Here is a 13,488-nt window from a genome sequence, read left to right as displayed (position 1 = left end):
TGCTATTTTTTTAGTATTTGACCTCGTGGGCCAAAAAAAGGCCAAACTTCAGGGCCATAACTTGCTTCAATCCCTCCTCCTTGCTCTTCACAATAGCTTTTTTACCTGGGAATGGGAGGATTTTACAGAGCCTTCATGGATGGGGACAGGTGATTCCCATGGGTAGCTTTTTGTGGATTCACACTGACAGCTTTTCCCAAGTTTGTGGTGCTTGTGAGCTCTTATTCCCTGGACATTGTTTATCCAATAAAACCCTCTTTTTGGAAATGCCTTTTCCCTGAATAGTGTGTTTTTAAGATCTGTTTCCAGCCTTCATTCTCATAGAAATAATCGAAGCTGAATTGTATGAGAAATGTCTGTTTTGTTCCAAATAAGGCTGAAAGTTCAAGAAAAAACTGCCTGTATACACTGGGACTGCATAAACATCTGTTTGAGACAAAAGAAGAAAATGAAATTCTGAATTGTGGCTGTTCCAAGTTTTTTTTTCTGAAATGATCCAACATGTTGACAGTTGCCAAATCCCAGAATCAAACATTAATTGACTTTTTGCATTAAAAGTGCTCCAAGTCCAGGAGCTTTACAGAAAACTGTAGTTTTCTTCTGGGATTTGTAGTTACTGGCAGTGACAGGATGAAGCAAATATCAGGCACTGAGGCTAAAATAAACCTTGAATTCATTTTGCTTTTCATTTCCTTTCTTCAGACCATGGTTCTTTTGTGTTTGACGAAGACCAGGTGGGTTTCTGAAAAGTTTGGTTTGGGGTTGCTGCTGTTTTTTATCCTTTTGTTGAGAGAGTCAATAAAAAAGATACAAAACCTTCATCTCTTAGTCCATCTTTAAATTTATCTCCAAGTGGCTGGATAGGAAAACTGTGTGCAAAACCCCTCTCTGCAGTAAGAGAATTCCCTAATTCATTACTCAGTGATGGTCCCCAGATCCAGGGGATCAAGTGGTGACTTCAAATAATTGAATAAAATTAACATTTTCTTTCAGGTGTGGGTTTGCAGGAGAAACAGGACCAAGATGCATCATCCCCAGTGAAATCAAGAAACCTGATGTCTCAAAGGTGAACTGTTTTTATGCTGTTTGGTGTGTTATGGCATAGAAAGAATTTTGCAGATGCTTTTTCTGTCCATCACAAGCCATTTTTCACTGCCTGAATAAAATATTCTGAAACATTATTATATTTTTCATTATTTTAACTGCTGCTATTAAAAACTGTGAGTAGGTCCAGATAAATGTGATGCCAGTGCTCAGTCCCAGTGGAGCTTGTGTTTTGGGGCATTTATTGAGAACAAAAAATATTATTTTATATAGTAATTAGAATAATAATTCTTTTCATTTAGTAGAGTTTGGAAAACTAATTCTAAGTTGCCTGTATGAAAAATTAGCATTAATTAACTGTGGAATTTAGTTATAGGGTGGGAGTTATAGGGTGGGTTTATGTGGTGTTTTAAGGACAAAGAGCAAATCAAGCAGGCGTGAATATTTATATATATAATGTCAGATTAAATATATATTATATATTTTATATATTTCTTTATATATCATGTGTGAATATATACATATATATACATATATTTACATATCTATATTTACACATTTTATATATATATTTATATATATTTATTTATATATTTATATGTAAATAATCACTGCCCAGCATTGGAGCTGACTGTGGATGTTTTCCCTTCCCAGCCTGTCAAGGTGGTTCAGTACAACATCAATACAGAGGAGCTGTATTCCTACCTGAAGGAATTTATCCACATGCTGTATTTCCGGTAAGAGACCTTCCAGGCCTTCCCTGAGCACTTCCAGGGCTGTGAGCAGGGGATGGGCACTGCCTGGTTAGATAAGAAAACTGAGATAAGGCTTTGCAAGGGGTTGCCTGGCTGTGGTGGTGCTGGTGGTGCTGAGATCCAGGTTCTCTCACAAAGAGCTCCTGTCCTGCAGCAGCAGTTGCTCTGTAAAAGCAGAAGGTGTTTGATAAATTACCTTTGAGCTGAGGGATTTCTAAAGGGCCAGAGAAGGGGAAGGCATTCCCTCAGGAGTTGCATTGATTCTGGGAGGGCTGAAGCTCCTGTCAGTGCAGAACTCTCTCCACAGTGGTTTGGAAGGAGGAATCTTTACCTGTGGAATGTTTTTATCTCAGCAATACATCCCTTTATTCTGTTTTTAGTACCCTTAGTAAATAATGAAATTGGGCTTGGTCTTTTCTCTTTGCTTCCAATCCATATTTTTCCACAGTTAAAGTCATCACAGGGAAACCAGGATTTAATTTCTGTGCCTCAGATCTGCTGTGGGCTGGGTTGTTTTCTTCTCCTGTCCTGGACCATCACTTTGCAATTGAAATCAGGACAATTTCATCCTCTTCCACTGAAATCAGAGCATCTGAATATCAGAGTATCATCTTTGTTATGTGCTTTATGACACTGGACAAGCCATTGATGGCTTATTTTTGTATTATTTTATATTGATTTAGAAATGTATAATGAATTCCCTGACTTTCTTTTAGGAAAGCATTGGGGTTTTTAGATTTGTGAAAATCTTTGGGGTCTGCTGTAGCAAATGCTATCTAAATGCAAATCTTTGGGATTTTTGAGGAAGATGAAATATGACTGTAGGATAGATCTCATAATATCTGCTTAAACTTCCCAGTTTTATTTTGCACGTCTTTGTCTTTTTTTAGGCATCTGCTGGTGAATCCCAGGGACAGGCGTGTTGTGATCATAGAGTCAGTCCTGTGCCCCTCACACTTCAGGGACACCCTCACCAGGGTCCTTTTCAAGCATTTTGAGGTGAGTGTTAGGCAGAAATGTGTACATTTGCTCCACTTGCCAGGAAGAATTTTGCTGACAGTCAATACCAGATGTGGGAAATAAAAATGGAAATAGTAGCAAAAGAGTGGGAGGCATAAAGAAGAAAATTCTGATGATGGTGTGAGGAAGTAGGGCATGGAAGTTGGATTAAAGACCATTTTGTTCCATTCTGGTTCTTCATGAGGCCATAAAGCAGCAGCAGCACTTAACAAGGCTCTGCAAGGTTTCCCTGGCTTGTAGATAATACAGCTCACAGTGCACTGTCCCAGACAGATCCAATAATCCCCATTGAGCTCTGCCTGGAGCCAGGATTTATATTTAAACACTTCTTAGTGCCCTGTCAGCAAGTCTCCTGATTTCTGCCACAGTCAATACCTGCCCAGCACATGGCTGAGCTCATTTAGAGAAGAACTTAACCTGAAATCAAATACCTGCTCTGCCTAATCAGTCTTTTTGAAGAAAAGTTGTGGGGAAAAAAAGCCTGTGGCTACCCTGGAGGTGTCCAAGGCCAGGCTGGATGGGGCTTGGAGCAGCCTGGGACAGTGGAAGGTGTCCCTGCCCATGGCAGGGGTGGAACTGGGTGGTCCTTAAGGTTCCATCCCACCCAACCAGTCAAGGATTCTGTGAAAAGTCTGAACCTAATTCTTGTTTAGTTGTAGCAGGAAATCGTTTAGAAGGTGACTCCATGCTTCTTCAGTTCAGACAGAAGAAAGTTAAAGGTTTTTTCTATAAAAAGTAATGAAACCAGTTTGACTGCAGTACTTCTTCACTGTCCTTCCACAGCACACTTACCAACTAAACTCAAACTCCTGCATAATTCTTTCTTACTATTGGTAAAATTTTCTGATGACTTCAACTTGCTGAAAGATTTGAGTTGTTTTTTTTGAGGTTTTTTTCCCTAATCCCTTTTGCAGCAATAAAATGTCTCAGCTAAAGCACATCCCATGCAGAATGGTTTGTTGAAAATGGCACATGTGCAGTCATATTTTGATGGAGAGACTTTGTAACAAGTTAAGAAGCCAGTTAATACTGATAGGAATCTAATTCTCTCTGGTTTCTATTTTTCTACTTGGTGCAAAGAGTGGTTTATTAATACAGGGGCAATATTTTACCTTCTGGCTCTGGGTTAAGGGTCAGTATGGTTCCTGTAAGTGCAGGATTTATTGAAATTTCTCATTTAATTCACACTTCAAAGTGTTCTTTTAATGGAACTGTTGCTTGCTAGGAAACTTGATTTATGGAATTCTGGGAGAAGGAGATAATTCTCATGTGATTTCAACTTGAGTTTTCACATTGTTTTTGTGAGAGTGTTTCAAACAGCCTCTTCTGTTTGGGTGCAGCGGTGTTTGTCACAAGGCACACTTTTATGGATTTTCTAGCTCTTTTATTCACATCTTCAAGTTTTTATAGCTTTTGAAGTAGCTGTATTTCAGCTTCTTTCATTTTTTCAATAACAATAAGAAACTGGACCTGAGTTTTGTAGCCAACACTCGCTTTTCTTGCAATCCATCATTACTGAAGTACCTGGTGTGCACCACAAAGAAGATGGACACAGATTTAGAATCCTGTTGTATTTGTTCATTAGATTACTACTGGAATAATTCAAGATACAGTTATTTAGGTTTGCTTTTAAAATGCCATTCAGGGAAGGCATCAGTGCTTTGTTTCTTTTTTGTTTGTGTTTTCCCCCTTCTGCCAACTTTGCTTTTGGTTTCTGTGTAGGTACCTTCTGTTTTGTTTGCTCCAAGCCACCTGATGTCTCTCCTGACACTGGGGATCAACTCTGCCATGGTGCTGGACTGTGGATATGCAGAAAGCTTGGTGCTGCCTGTATCCTTTCATTTTCAGGGGGGCTGTCATGAAACATGAGATTTTTTTTTTTTGACAAAAGCAGTTAGAAGGTGACAGATGCAAGGGATTGTAGAAGGAAAAAGGCATTTAATTCCAACAGACTGAAAACTAATGAAAAAGAGGAGAATTTCCTGATCTTCCTGTAGATCTATGAAGGAATTCCAATCCTGAGTTGCTGGGGTTCCCTTCCTCTGGGAGGAAAGGCCATCCACAAGTAAGTTCATAGTTATCCATTCCAGGTTACAAATGATTTATTTCTGAAAGTTCCTCTTTGACCATGAGCAAAAATTCCTTTTCTAAATCTTAACTTGCTGTAACATCACCCAATTTTTAGAATTAAAACTGTGCAGCTGTTGCTGATGTGGTAAAATCTGTGGGAATGGGGTGTCCTTAGGTTTATATTTAGAAGGATATAACTGCAGGAATGAATCCTGTCCCTGGGGTGTAGTCCAGAGAGCCAGGCTGGGTTCATGGATGTCTCTCCCACCCTCCTGTGCTCTGTTTTAGAGAGCTGGAGTATCAGCTGCTGGAGCAGTGCACGGTGGACACAGGACTGGCCAAGGGACAAAGCCTTCCCTCTGTGATGGGTAAGGACTGGGGTGGGGAATCTCTGCTGGGAGCTGTGACCGTGTTCACAGGGGCTCTTGGATGAGGGAAGAGACGAGGATCTGACTCCATGTTTCAGAAGGCTTGATTTATTATTTTATCATATATATGACATTAAAACTATACTAAAAGAATAGAAGAAAGGATTTCATCAGAAGGCTAGCTAAGAATAGAATAGGAAGGAATGACAACAAAGGGTTGTGCCTCAGCTCTCTGTCCGAGCCAGCTGGTCTGTGATTGGCCATTAATTAGAAACATCCAACATGGGCCAATCACAGATGCACCTGTTGCATTCCACAGCAGCAGATAACCATTGTTTACATTTTGTTCTTGAGGCCTCTCAGCTTCTCAGGAGAAAAATTCCTAAGGAAAGGATTTTTCATAAAAGATGTCTGCGACAGGGAGCTGCTCTGGGGACAGAGAATAAAATGGGTTTAGGATTCACTGTGTCTCCTGTAGCCTGCCTGCATGAATTCTGTCTTGGCCTGGATCAGGGGCAGTGTGGGCAGCAGGAGCAGGGAGGTTGTTGTTCCTCTGTACTCAGCACTGCTGAGGCTACACCTGGAGTGCTGTGCCCAGCTCTGGGCCCTCAGTTTGGGAAGGACATTGGGACAATGGAACGTGTCCAGAGGAGGCAGCAAGGCTGGAGAGGGGCTGGGAACACAAACCCTGTGAGGAACCACTGAGGGAGCTGGGGGTGCTCAGCCTGGAGAAAAGGAGACTCAGGGGTGACCCCATCACTCTGCACAGCTCCTGAAAGGTGCCTGTGCTCAGCTGGGGCTGGGCTCTTTCTCCAAGCAGCACTGACACAACCAGAGCACACAGCCTCAAGCTGCACCAAGGGAAATACAGGTTGGATATCAGGAAAATGTTTTTTTACAGAAAGGGTGATAAAGTTCTGGAATGGTCTGCCCGGGGAGGTGGTGCAGTCCCCATCCCTGGGTGTGTTTAACAAAGCCTGGATGTGGCACTGGGTGCCAGGGGTGAGTTGAGCTGTTGGGGCTGGGTTGGACTTGATGATCCTGAAGGTCTCTTCCAACCCAATGATTCTGTAATTTCACAAGTATATTATTTTTATGATAAGCCTCTTCTCACAGCAGTTTTGAATAAAGGCTGAGATAAAAGTTCTGTAGTAATTTTTCAGTCGGTTTTGAGCAAAGACAAACTTATTTCTGTTCTTAATATCTTTTCTGCTTTGGAAATGTTTGAAAACTGCTGTCAGAGTGAAAGTTTAATATATTAAATGTAATTCAAACTTAGAACAAAAGCTTTTTTAATGTAGGAAGAGAATTTAAGAGTGAAACTAAGTTTTTTTATTTTGTTTCAGGCTCAGTCCCAGAAGACATAGTGGAGGATATAAAAGGTAACTTTGTTTGCTTTGTGTAACTCTAGTGTATGAAATTGTGCAGTGGAGTGTGATAATAACAAGTGTGCAATATTTTACATTTAGGAATTAAAAATATTTTACATTTAGCAATTTATTTCTCTTCTCTGCTGTATTTATTACCTTAGCTGAACTTGTGTTGTTCTTCCTCTTTGAAAGCAAAACCAAAACCAGGTTTTGAATTCCTCTTTCACTTTAACCTCTGTGTTGTTGAGTTGCAGCTTTTAGATGTATTTGGTAGGTGGGCACAGGAAGAGGATTGCACTGTTGTGTAGTCTTGTTTATAGATTAACCAGAAAGGCTCAGTTTGCTTTAAAGTCAATTTTTCAAAAAAAAAAGTATTTATAAAAGATATTTTGGTGTGTTCAGGTAGGCAAGAGGAGACAAGAGCTACATTTACTACACCAGAAAAAGTAGAGTCTTTGTTTGGGAGAGCTTGAATGAATTCCTATGTGATTGTTACATGTGCAACAGAGAGAAAAAGATGTGTTTTCCTAGAAAACTGTAACTACTATGTATCCCTTGGGTCAAATTAGGAGGAAATCCATTAGTCAAATACAAAATAAATGCAGCTGGTGCTTTATGAAATGGAAGTTGCTTTTCTGATTCCTGGACTTGCACACTTTTTCTGATGAGTTGTGTTTTCTATGCAGTCTTTTGGAACCAGAGACCCCGGGCTAGGGATGGAATTGTTGCTGTCTGTGTTGAAGGGTTGTTTCTTTGTGACAGCAGCTTATGGGGAAGATGCTCACCTGTGCCAAATACAATAATTACTGTGTAATTACAGTAGCAGCTGGGATACAAATGAGGCTGGGCTCTGTCAGTGTTGTCTGGAAGCAGAAGACCCCTCTGGAATTCTCAGGGTGTTGAAGAGTTGCAGTAAAGAAAATGTTGCATGGCAGGAGCTTGTTTAGGAAATGAGCAATGCCTTGTTTGAGGCTGTGGTGCAAAGCCTGCAGTGAAGGCAGGATACAACCCCTGGCACCTTGAGGCACCATGAGGAGCATCCCTCTGGCTTTAAATCTTGTGTGGTTTGTGTGAGAAAGGACAGGCAGGATTTCCAACATAATTTTAGTGTCAGCTTTGCTTAATTCGTGATCTAGAGAGCACCTGAACTCTGCTGGAGAGTAGAGACTGCTTCTCTTTACATTTATTTGATAATATCTTGGACCAGCAAGGGCCTGGAGTGTGTGTCCTTCTCTAAATTAAGAAAATGACTGGTTTTGCTGGTGATGGAGGGATCCACCAGGACCTCACTCTGCCCCTCTCTTCTTTCCCCTCTGCACAGTCCGCACTTGCTTTGTCAGTGATCTCCAGCGGGGGCTGAAAATCCAGGCAGCCAAGTTCAACATTGATGGCAGTGCTCAGGTGAGTGGAGGATGAAGCTCTTCCTGCTCTTTTGAGGTGGCTGCAGACTTTTGGGGCTCTAAAATAATAATAATACAAGTTTGGTTTTGTTTGCAGCGTCCCTCACCGCCTCCAGACGTGGACTATCCTTTGGATGGAGAAAAGATTCTCCATGTCGTTGGCCCCATCAGGTGAGAAATGCTATGGCAGAGTATTTGTCATTACAAGGATATATTTCAACTCTAAAAGCACATAAATTTTCATAAAATTGGATTTTAATGAGACACTTGCATATGCTTTTAATGCCTCTAAAATGAAAGCTGTGTGCTGAGCACAGTGCAAACCCATCATGGGAGGGGGTGGCTTCTCCAGAGCCCCAAGAAGAGGGTGACAGCAGAGAGGTTGGAGAAGGGATGAGGGAAGAGAAATGTGTATCAAAGCCTGATAATAGGACAGGTTTAGTGATGTGAACAGGGCATTTGAACCTGGACAAAAGGAGGCTCAGAGGAAACCTCACACTGCAGCTCTGCCAGGAGGATGCAGCCAGGTGGGGGTCAGGCTCTGCTCCCAGGGAACAAGGGACAGGACAAGAGTGAAGGGCCTCAAGTTGACTTGGGGAGATTTAGATGGGATATTAGGGAGAATGTCTTCACTGAAAGGTTGTAAAGCACTGGAGCTGCCCAGTCACCATCCCTGGAAGTGTGCAAAACACACAGTGTGGATGTGGCACTTGGGGACGTGGTTTAGGGGTGAGCAGGGTGCTGATGCTGGGTTGAGGGCTGAATGGGATGATCTCAAAGGTCTTTTCCAAGGATTCCATGGCTGTCCCAAGGAGTCCATGATTGTCCCCTCCCTGCTGGCACTGCTGGGTGCATGGGCTGTGTGCCAGGAGTGACAAAGTGTTGGCAGCAGAGGGCTGGAGTTACCTGCAGCTCTGCTGTGCCCCAGTTCAGCCCAGTGTGGTTCTGCTGCTCATTAACACTCACTCCCTTCCTGTCTGTGCACAGAGACTCCGTGGTGGAAATCCTCTTTGAGCAGGATAATGAAGAGACATCTGTTGCCACTTTGATCTTGGATTCACTGGTTCAGGTACTTTTATATTAGAAGCAGTTTAGGGAATGCCTCCGGCCTTAGACAACCTGCAGTTAAAAATGACTCAAGATTTTGAGTCCTGCAGGCTGCTGGTTTACCTGTGCTAGAAAAAAATTAATTTGGACATCTTTATTGCAGGCAGTATATTAAATTTAGTGCAGATTTTTTTCTTGGTGTATACAAATGCTTCACTTCTTATTATATTTGGGAAAAAAATGCATTAGAAAACCACTATAAATGGAAATTTTCATTATGTGGTGGTGTATATATGTTAATTAAAGTTGGCTCCCTGTAGCTATTGATGCCATTTAAATAAGTTTGCTGAGATGCAATTTATTGGAGAGCCATGGACTTGGCTGATATGACAAACATTTCAATTAGAATTCTTTATGAAAACAAATTGTTTAAGAAGTTCTGTGCCTGGAGCCTTCACCTCTGCACCTCCAGGCATTTCCCTTGCATTTCTCTCATTATGCTGGTTATTTTCCAGCTAAATATGAGAAAACAGCAACTGAAGGGCATAGAAATGGACTGACTTTCTGAGAGACCTCTGAATGGCTTCCAGCTCAGGCAGTTTGATTTATTTGGGTTTTTTTGTGCCCCCTGTGTGCATTAGTGCCCCATAGACACCAGGAAGCAGCTGGCAGAGAACCTGGTGGTGATCGGGGGCACTGCAATGCTGCCGGGCTTCCTGCACAGGCTCATGGCTGAGATCAGACACCTGGTGGAGAAACCCAAGTACAAGGAAGCTCTTGCCACCAAAACCTTCAGGATTCACACTCCCCCTGCCAAATCCAACTGCGTGGCCTGGCTGGGAGGTAAGAATGGGAACAACTGGGAAGCAGGTGTGAAAAAAAAGTGGGATTTGTGAATAAAACCTTGTATTTTTAGGGTTAATAAACCAGAACAATTTCTGTGCACCAAAATCTGTGGTGCTTTTCTTCCCTGATCAGCTGCTGTGGGCTGAATCTTCTCACAGCTGGTGTGAATTTGTGGTGCAACTTTTTGGGGGTAAAAGTTGCCCTGAGCACAATGGGGTTTGGTTGAAGTGCTTCAAATAAAAACTTTGTTTTAAGAAGTGGGTCAACCAGGCCAGGTTTGCTGTCAGCAGAGAGCAGATGATTCCTTGTTTTCAGTTACTTTCCAGGGATATAAATGGAAGCAGTTTGGGACTAGCTGGGCTACTGAGAAGGAAAACAGCAATATCCATTCATCCCTTTAAATTTAGGGGCAGAGCTGAAATATCCCAGTTGAGATCCTTGATAGGAAGAAGTAGAAAAAGAAATTCTCTATGGAATTTAAACAGATTTTTTTTTTCTTTGGCAGGAGCAATCTTTGGAGCACTCCAGGACATCCTTGGGAGCCGCTCTGTGTCCAAGGAATATTACAGCCAGACCGGCCGCATTCCTGACTGGTGCTGCCTCAACAACCCCCCTCTGGAAATGATGTTTGATGTTGGAAAAGCACCCCCACCACTGATGAAAAGAGCTTTTTCCACAGAAAAATAAGCACTTAAATTCCACACAAGGATTCTGCCTCATTTCAGCTTCATCCATGTGCATTAGGTTTTGGTTTATGTTCATTAATTTGTGTGTAACGCTATTAAACATGAACAGTGTGGGTGTTGTCAGGGTATAGGCACTAACACTATTTAAAACCCTGTGCAGTTATAGTTTACAAACTTAACTCTGGCAGCTCCTCTGCTCTTTTGTGTTGTTTTGGAGAAATTCTGTCCCCTCACGAGCTGTTCCCTACTGAGTTGTTTATTATTTATCTGTATAGTAAACGGCATTGCTGAGAGAATTTGGTTTAAGATATGTTCATTTTAAGCATGTTGAGAAGAATGAACAGCACTAGGGAAACATCTATGGGAATTTTTAGTGCCAACTCCTGTATTAAAATATTCCACCCTTGAGTCACATGTGAAGAAATGGTTTGGGGCTGTTTAGCAAAGGTAGTGGAACATTATTTTCCCTTGTTGTAAGAGTTTCAGCAGAGAACTCTTCTGCTTGTAACCCTCTCATCATGCTGAGCTAAAACCTCTCCTTATGTCTCCTCCAAGAAAGGTTTCAGCAGTGTAAGATTATAAATTATTATAAATTAATTATAAACAGGTTTGAGGTCAAACTTGACTCACAGTGACTGAGGTGTAAATCCTACCCTGAGGAGCAATTTTTGTCTCAAATTTGGGAAGATAAATACGACATTTTTGGGGTGGTGAAGCCTTTTGCTGGCACAAACGTGCTTTTTGTGACAGATCTCCCCCTGCTGCCTGCTGCCCACCTGCTGTGTGCCTGAAGCACGACTCTGCAAGTCAAACAGATATTTAAAGAAATCCTCTTCTGGTGAACCCTGGCACAGGGAATGTGCTACAGCACTCCAGTAACTCCTGCATGGCTTTGTCAGTGTGTTTTACCTTAACAGGTGCTGTTAGCTTTATAGCTGTGGGATGAGGTTGGTGTTTTAGGGATCATCTCCAGGCTGGATAAACAGGCAGGGTGTTGTTGCCAGGCACAGAGGGATGTACAGAGCATGCAGCTTGAGCTGTGCTGCTCGTTTTCAGTCACAATCTGGATAATTTGGGTGCAGGTTTTATTTTACCTCAGTAAGAGCTGAAGCAGAGCTTCCTGAGAGAGGAATTTGCCATCAGCACGAGTCCCATGGAGCTGGGAGCTCCTTCCCTTCTCAGTGGGAAGGAGTCAGGAGCTGAAACTCCTACAGAGCCTGTGGTGGTGGTGGTGCAATGATGTCATTTTCCTCAACTGCAGCAGACTGCAGCTGAGGACATTCAGGATATTCTTAGCCCTTCCTTTTCAGGGGTATTTCTGTGCTGCTCTGCGCACGTAGCCTGGGACCTCTCCCGGCGTGTTCTGCCACCTCATCTCCCTTCTGCCCACTCACATCTCCTCCTGTGGGGTTTCTGCATCACTCAACAGCCTCAGCTGCTTCTGTTTCACGTGGCAGGGACAGAATTCCTAACTCCCATTTCATGCTGGGTTAAGTGCAGAGTCCCAGGACCTGCTAAAGGAGATTTTTATTTCATTGAAGGAGTGAGAAACACTCTTAATGGTGTGTCCTGAAAAGAATGAGAAAGAATCTTAATGGTGTGATCTCCTCAGAGATCACACCCTAAATGTGTAATGGTGTAGAAATGGCTGGGTTTTCACCCTGACTGTTGTAGTTCTGTCCCTGGCACAGCTCTGGGATCTGTGGATCCTCCCAGCAGACAAACTGACATTGTCTGCCTGGTTTGGCAGGAAGGACAGTGGCAGACACAAATCCCTGCAGCAGCTGGAGGATTTCCCTCAGAGGTTCCTCATTCTGGACTGGATGCCATTCCAGCAGATTGGTGTTGGCCAATTGCAGACAGCTCCAGGTGAGTCCTGCTGACTGGAGGAGGATTTTGGAATATGCACTGTGGTCTGCATCAATTTTGGAATATGCATTGTGGTCTGCATCAGCAGGAGCTGCTCCCTGGGGCAAGTGGCTTTATCTCATTCCTTCATCTCCCTTTTCATGGAATCAGATTGTCCCAAGTCAGAAAGGACCCCTGAGGCTGGTGGAGTGCAATTCCCTGCTCCTTGCAGGACTACATGAAGTAAATCCCATGGCTGAGAGCATTGTCCAGATGCTGCTTGAGCTCTGGCTGGCTGTGAGCACTTCCCTGGAGAGCCTGTTCAGTGATGGACCAACACAAACCACAGAATCCCAGAATGGTTTGGGTTGGAAGGGACCTTAAACCTTACCCAGTTCCACCCCTGCCATGGGCAGGGTCTCCTTCCATCATCCCAGGTTGCCCCAAGCTCCATCCAAGCTGGCCAGGAACACTGCCAGGATGCCACAGCTCCTGTGGGCACCCTGTGCCAGGGCCCCACACCCTCACAGGGGTGAATTTCCTGCTGCCCTAAACCCCCCAGATCCCTTCCCGTGGAGCTGCTCTGGCTGCTCTCCTGCAGTTCTGTGTTTAACCAGGGTTGCCCCATCCCAGATGGAGAATCCCATTGTGGCTTTTGTTACGTTTCCAGCTCCGTGCTTTATCCAGGTATCTCTGTAATTCCTCTCTATCTGTGAGGGAGCCCAGAGCTCCTACTTGATTAACATCTGTTTCCTGCATTGCTGATTAAAAAAATAAAAGGTTGTGGGAGCCGGTGTTAAGTGGTCACAGCCCCGCTTCTCACGGCTCCAGTTTTGTTATGCACATGTTATTCCTGCATGCAGGTCACTTACAAAAACTGGTTTTCCTACTGATTTACCGAGGGTTTTCCCCCAGGAGTCAGCGTTTCCCGCCTGTACCGTTTCAAGAAGTTCAAAAGTCAATGCGCCCAACGTGGGGCTCGAACCCACGACCCTGGGATTAAGAGTCCCATGCTCTCCCGACTGAGCTAGCCG

The 13,488-nt window shown here is 43.3% G+C and overlaps 1 protein-coding gene and 1 non-coding gene across 2 annotated transcripts in view; one reads left to right on the top strand and one right to left on the bottom strand.

Annotated features, from left to right (window-relative positions):
- The window catches only part of ACTR10 (actin related protein 10), a 16,108-nt gene extending 5,098 nt beyond the window's left edge, over nucleotides 1–11,010 (top strand). The window contains exons 3-14 of the mRNA XM_014311831.2: nucleotides 994–1,066; nucleotides 1,699–1,781; nucleotides 2,690–2,798; nucleotides 4,542–4,649; nucleotides 4,817–4,884; nucleotides 5,178–5,257; nucleotides 6,604–6,639; nucleotides 7,949–8,028; nucleotides 8,125–8,198; nucleotides 9,015–9,096; nucleotides 9,716–9,917; nucleotides 10,426–11,010. Coding sequence (XP_014167306.1) covers nucleotides 994–1,066; nucleotides 1,699–1,781; nucleotides 2,690–2,798; nucleotides 4,542–4,649; nucleotides 4,817–4,884; nucleotides 5,178–5,257; nucleotides 6,604–6,639; nucleotides 7,949–8,028; nucleotides 8,125–8,198; nucleotides 9,015–9,096; nucleotides 9,716–9,917; nucleotides 10,426–10,607 — 1,177 coding nt within the window. The 3' untranslated portion in view covers nucleotides 10,608–11,010. The remainder of the gene's footprint in view (nucleotides 1–993; nucleotides 1,067–1,698; nucleotides 1,782–2,689; nucleotides 2,799–4,541; nucleotides 4,650–4,816; nucleotides 4,885–5,177; nucleotides 5,258–6,603; nucleotides 6,640–7,948; nucleotides 8,029–8,124; nucleotides 8,199–9,014; nucleotides 9,097–9,715; nucleotides 9,918–10,425) is intronic.
- A 2,408-nt stretch (nucleotides 11,011–13,418) lies between these two features.
- Nucleotides 13,419–13,488, bottom strand: TRNAK-CUU. Its single transcript has one exon. It is a non-coding gene; the product is annotated as a tRNA-Lys (tRNA).

Source organism: Geospiza fortis, unplaced genomic scaffold, assembly GCF_000277835.1.
Source record: "Geospiza fortis unplaced genomic scaffold, GeoFor_1.0 scaffold23, whole genome shotgun sequence".
NCBI lineage: Eukaryota > Metazoa > Chordata > Aves > Passeriformes > Thraupidae > Geospiza > Geospiza fortis.
Note: the sequence above shows the minus strand (reverse complement) of the source record. Positions and strands in the feature narration are given on the sequence as shown.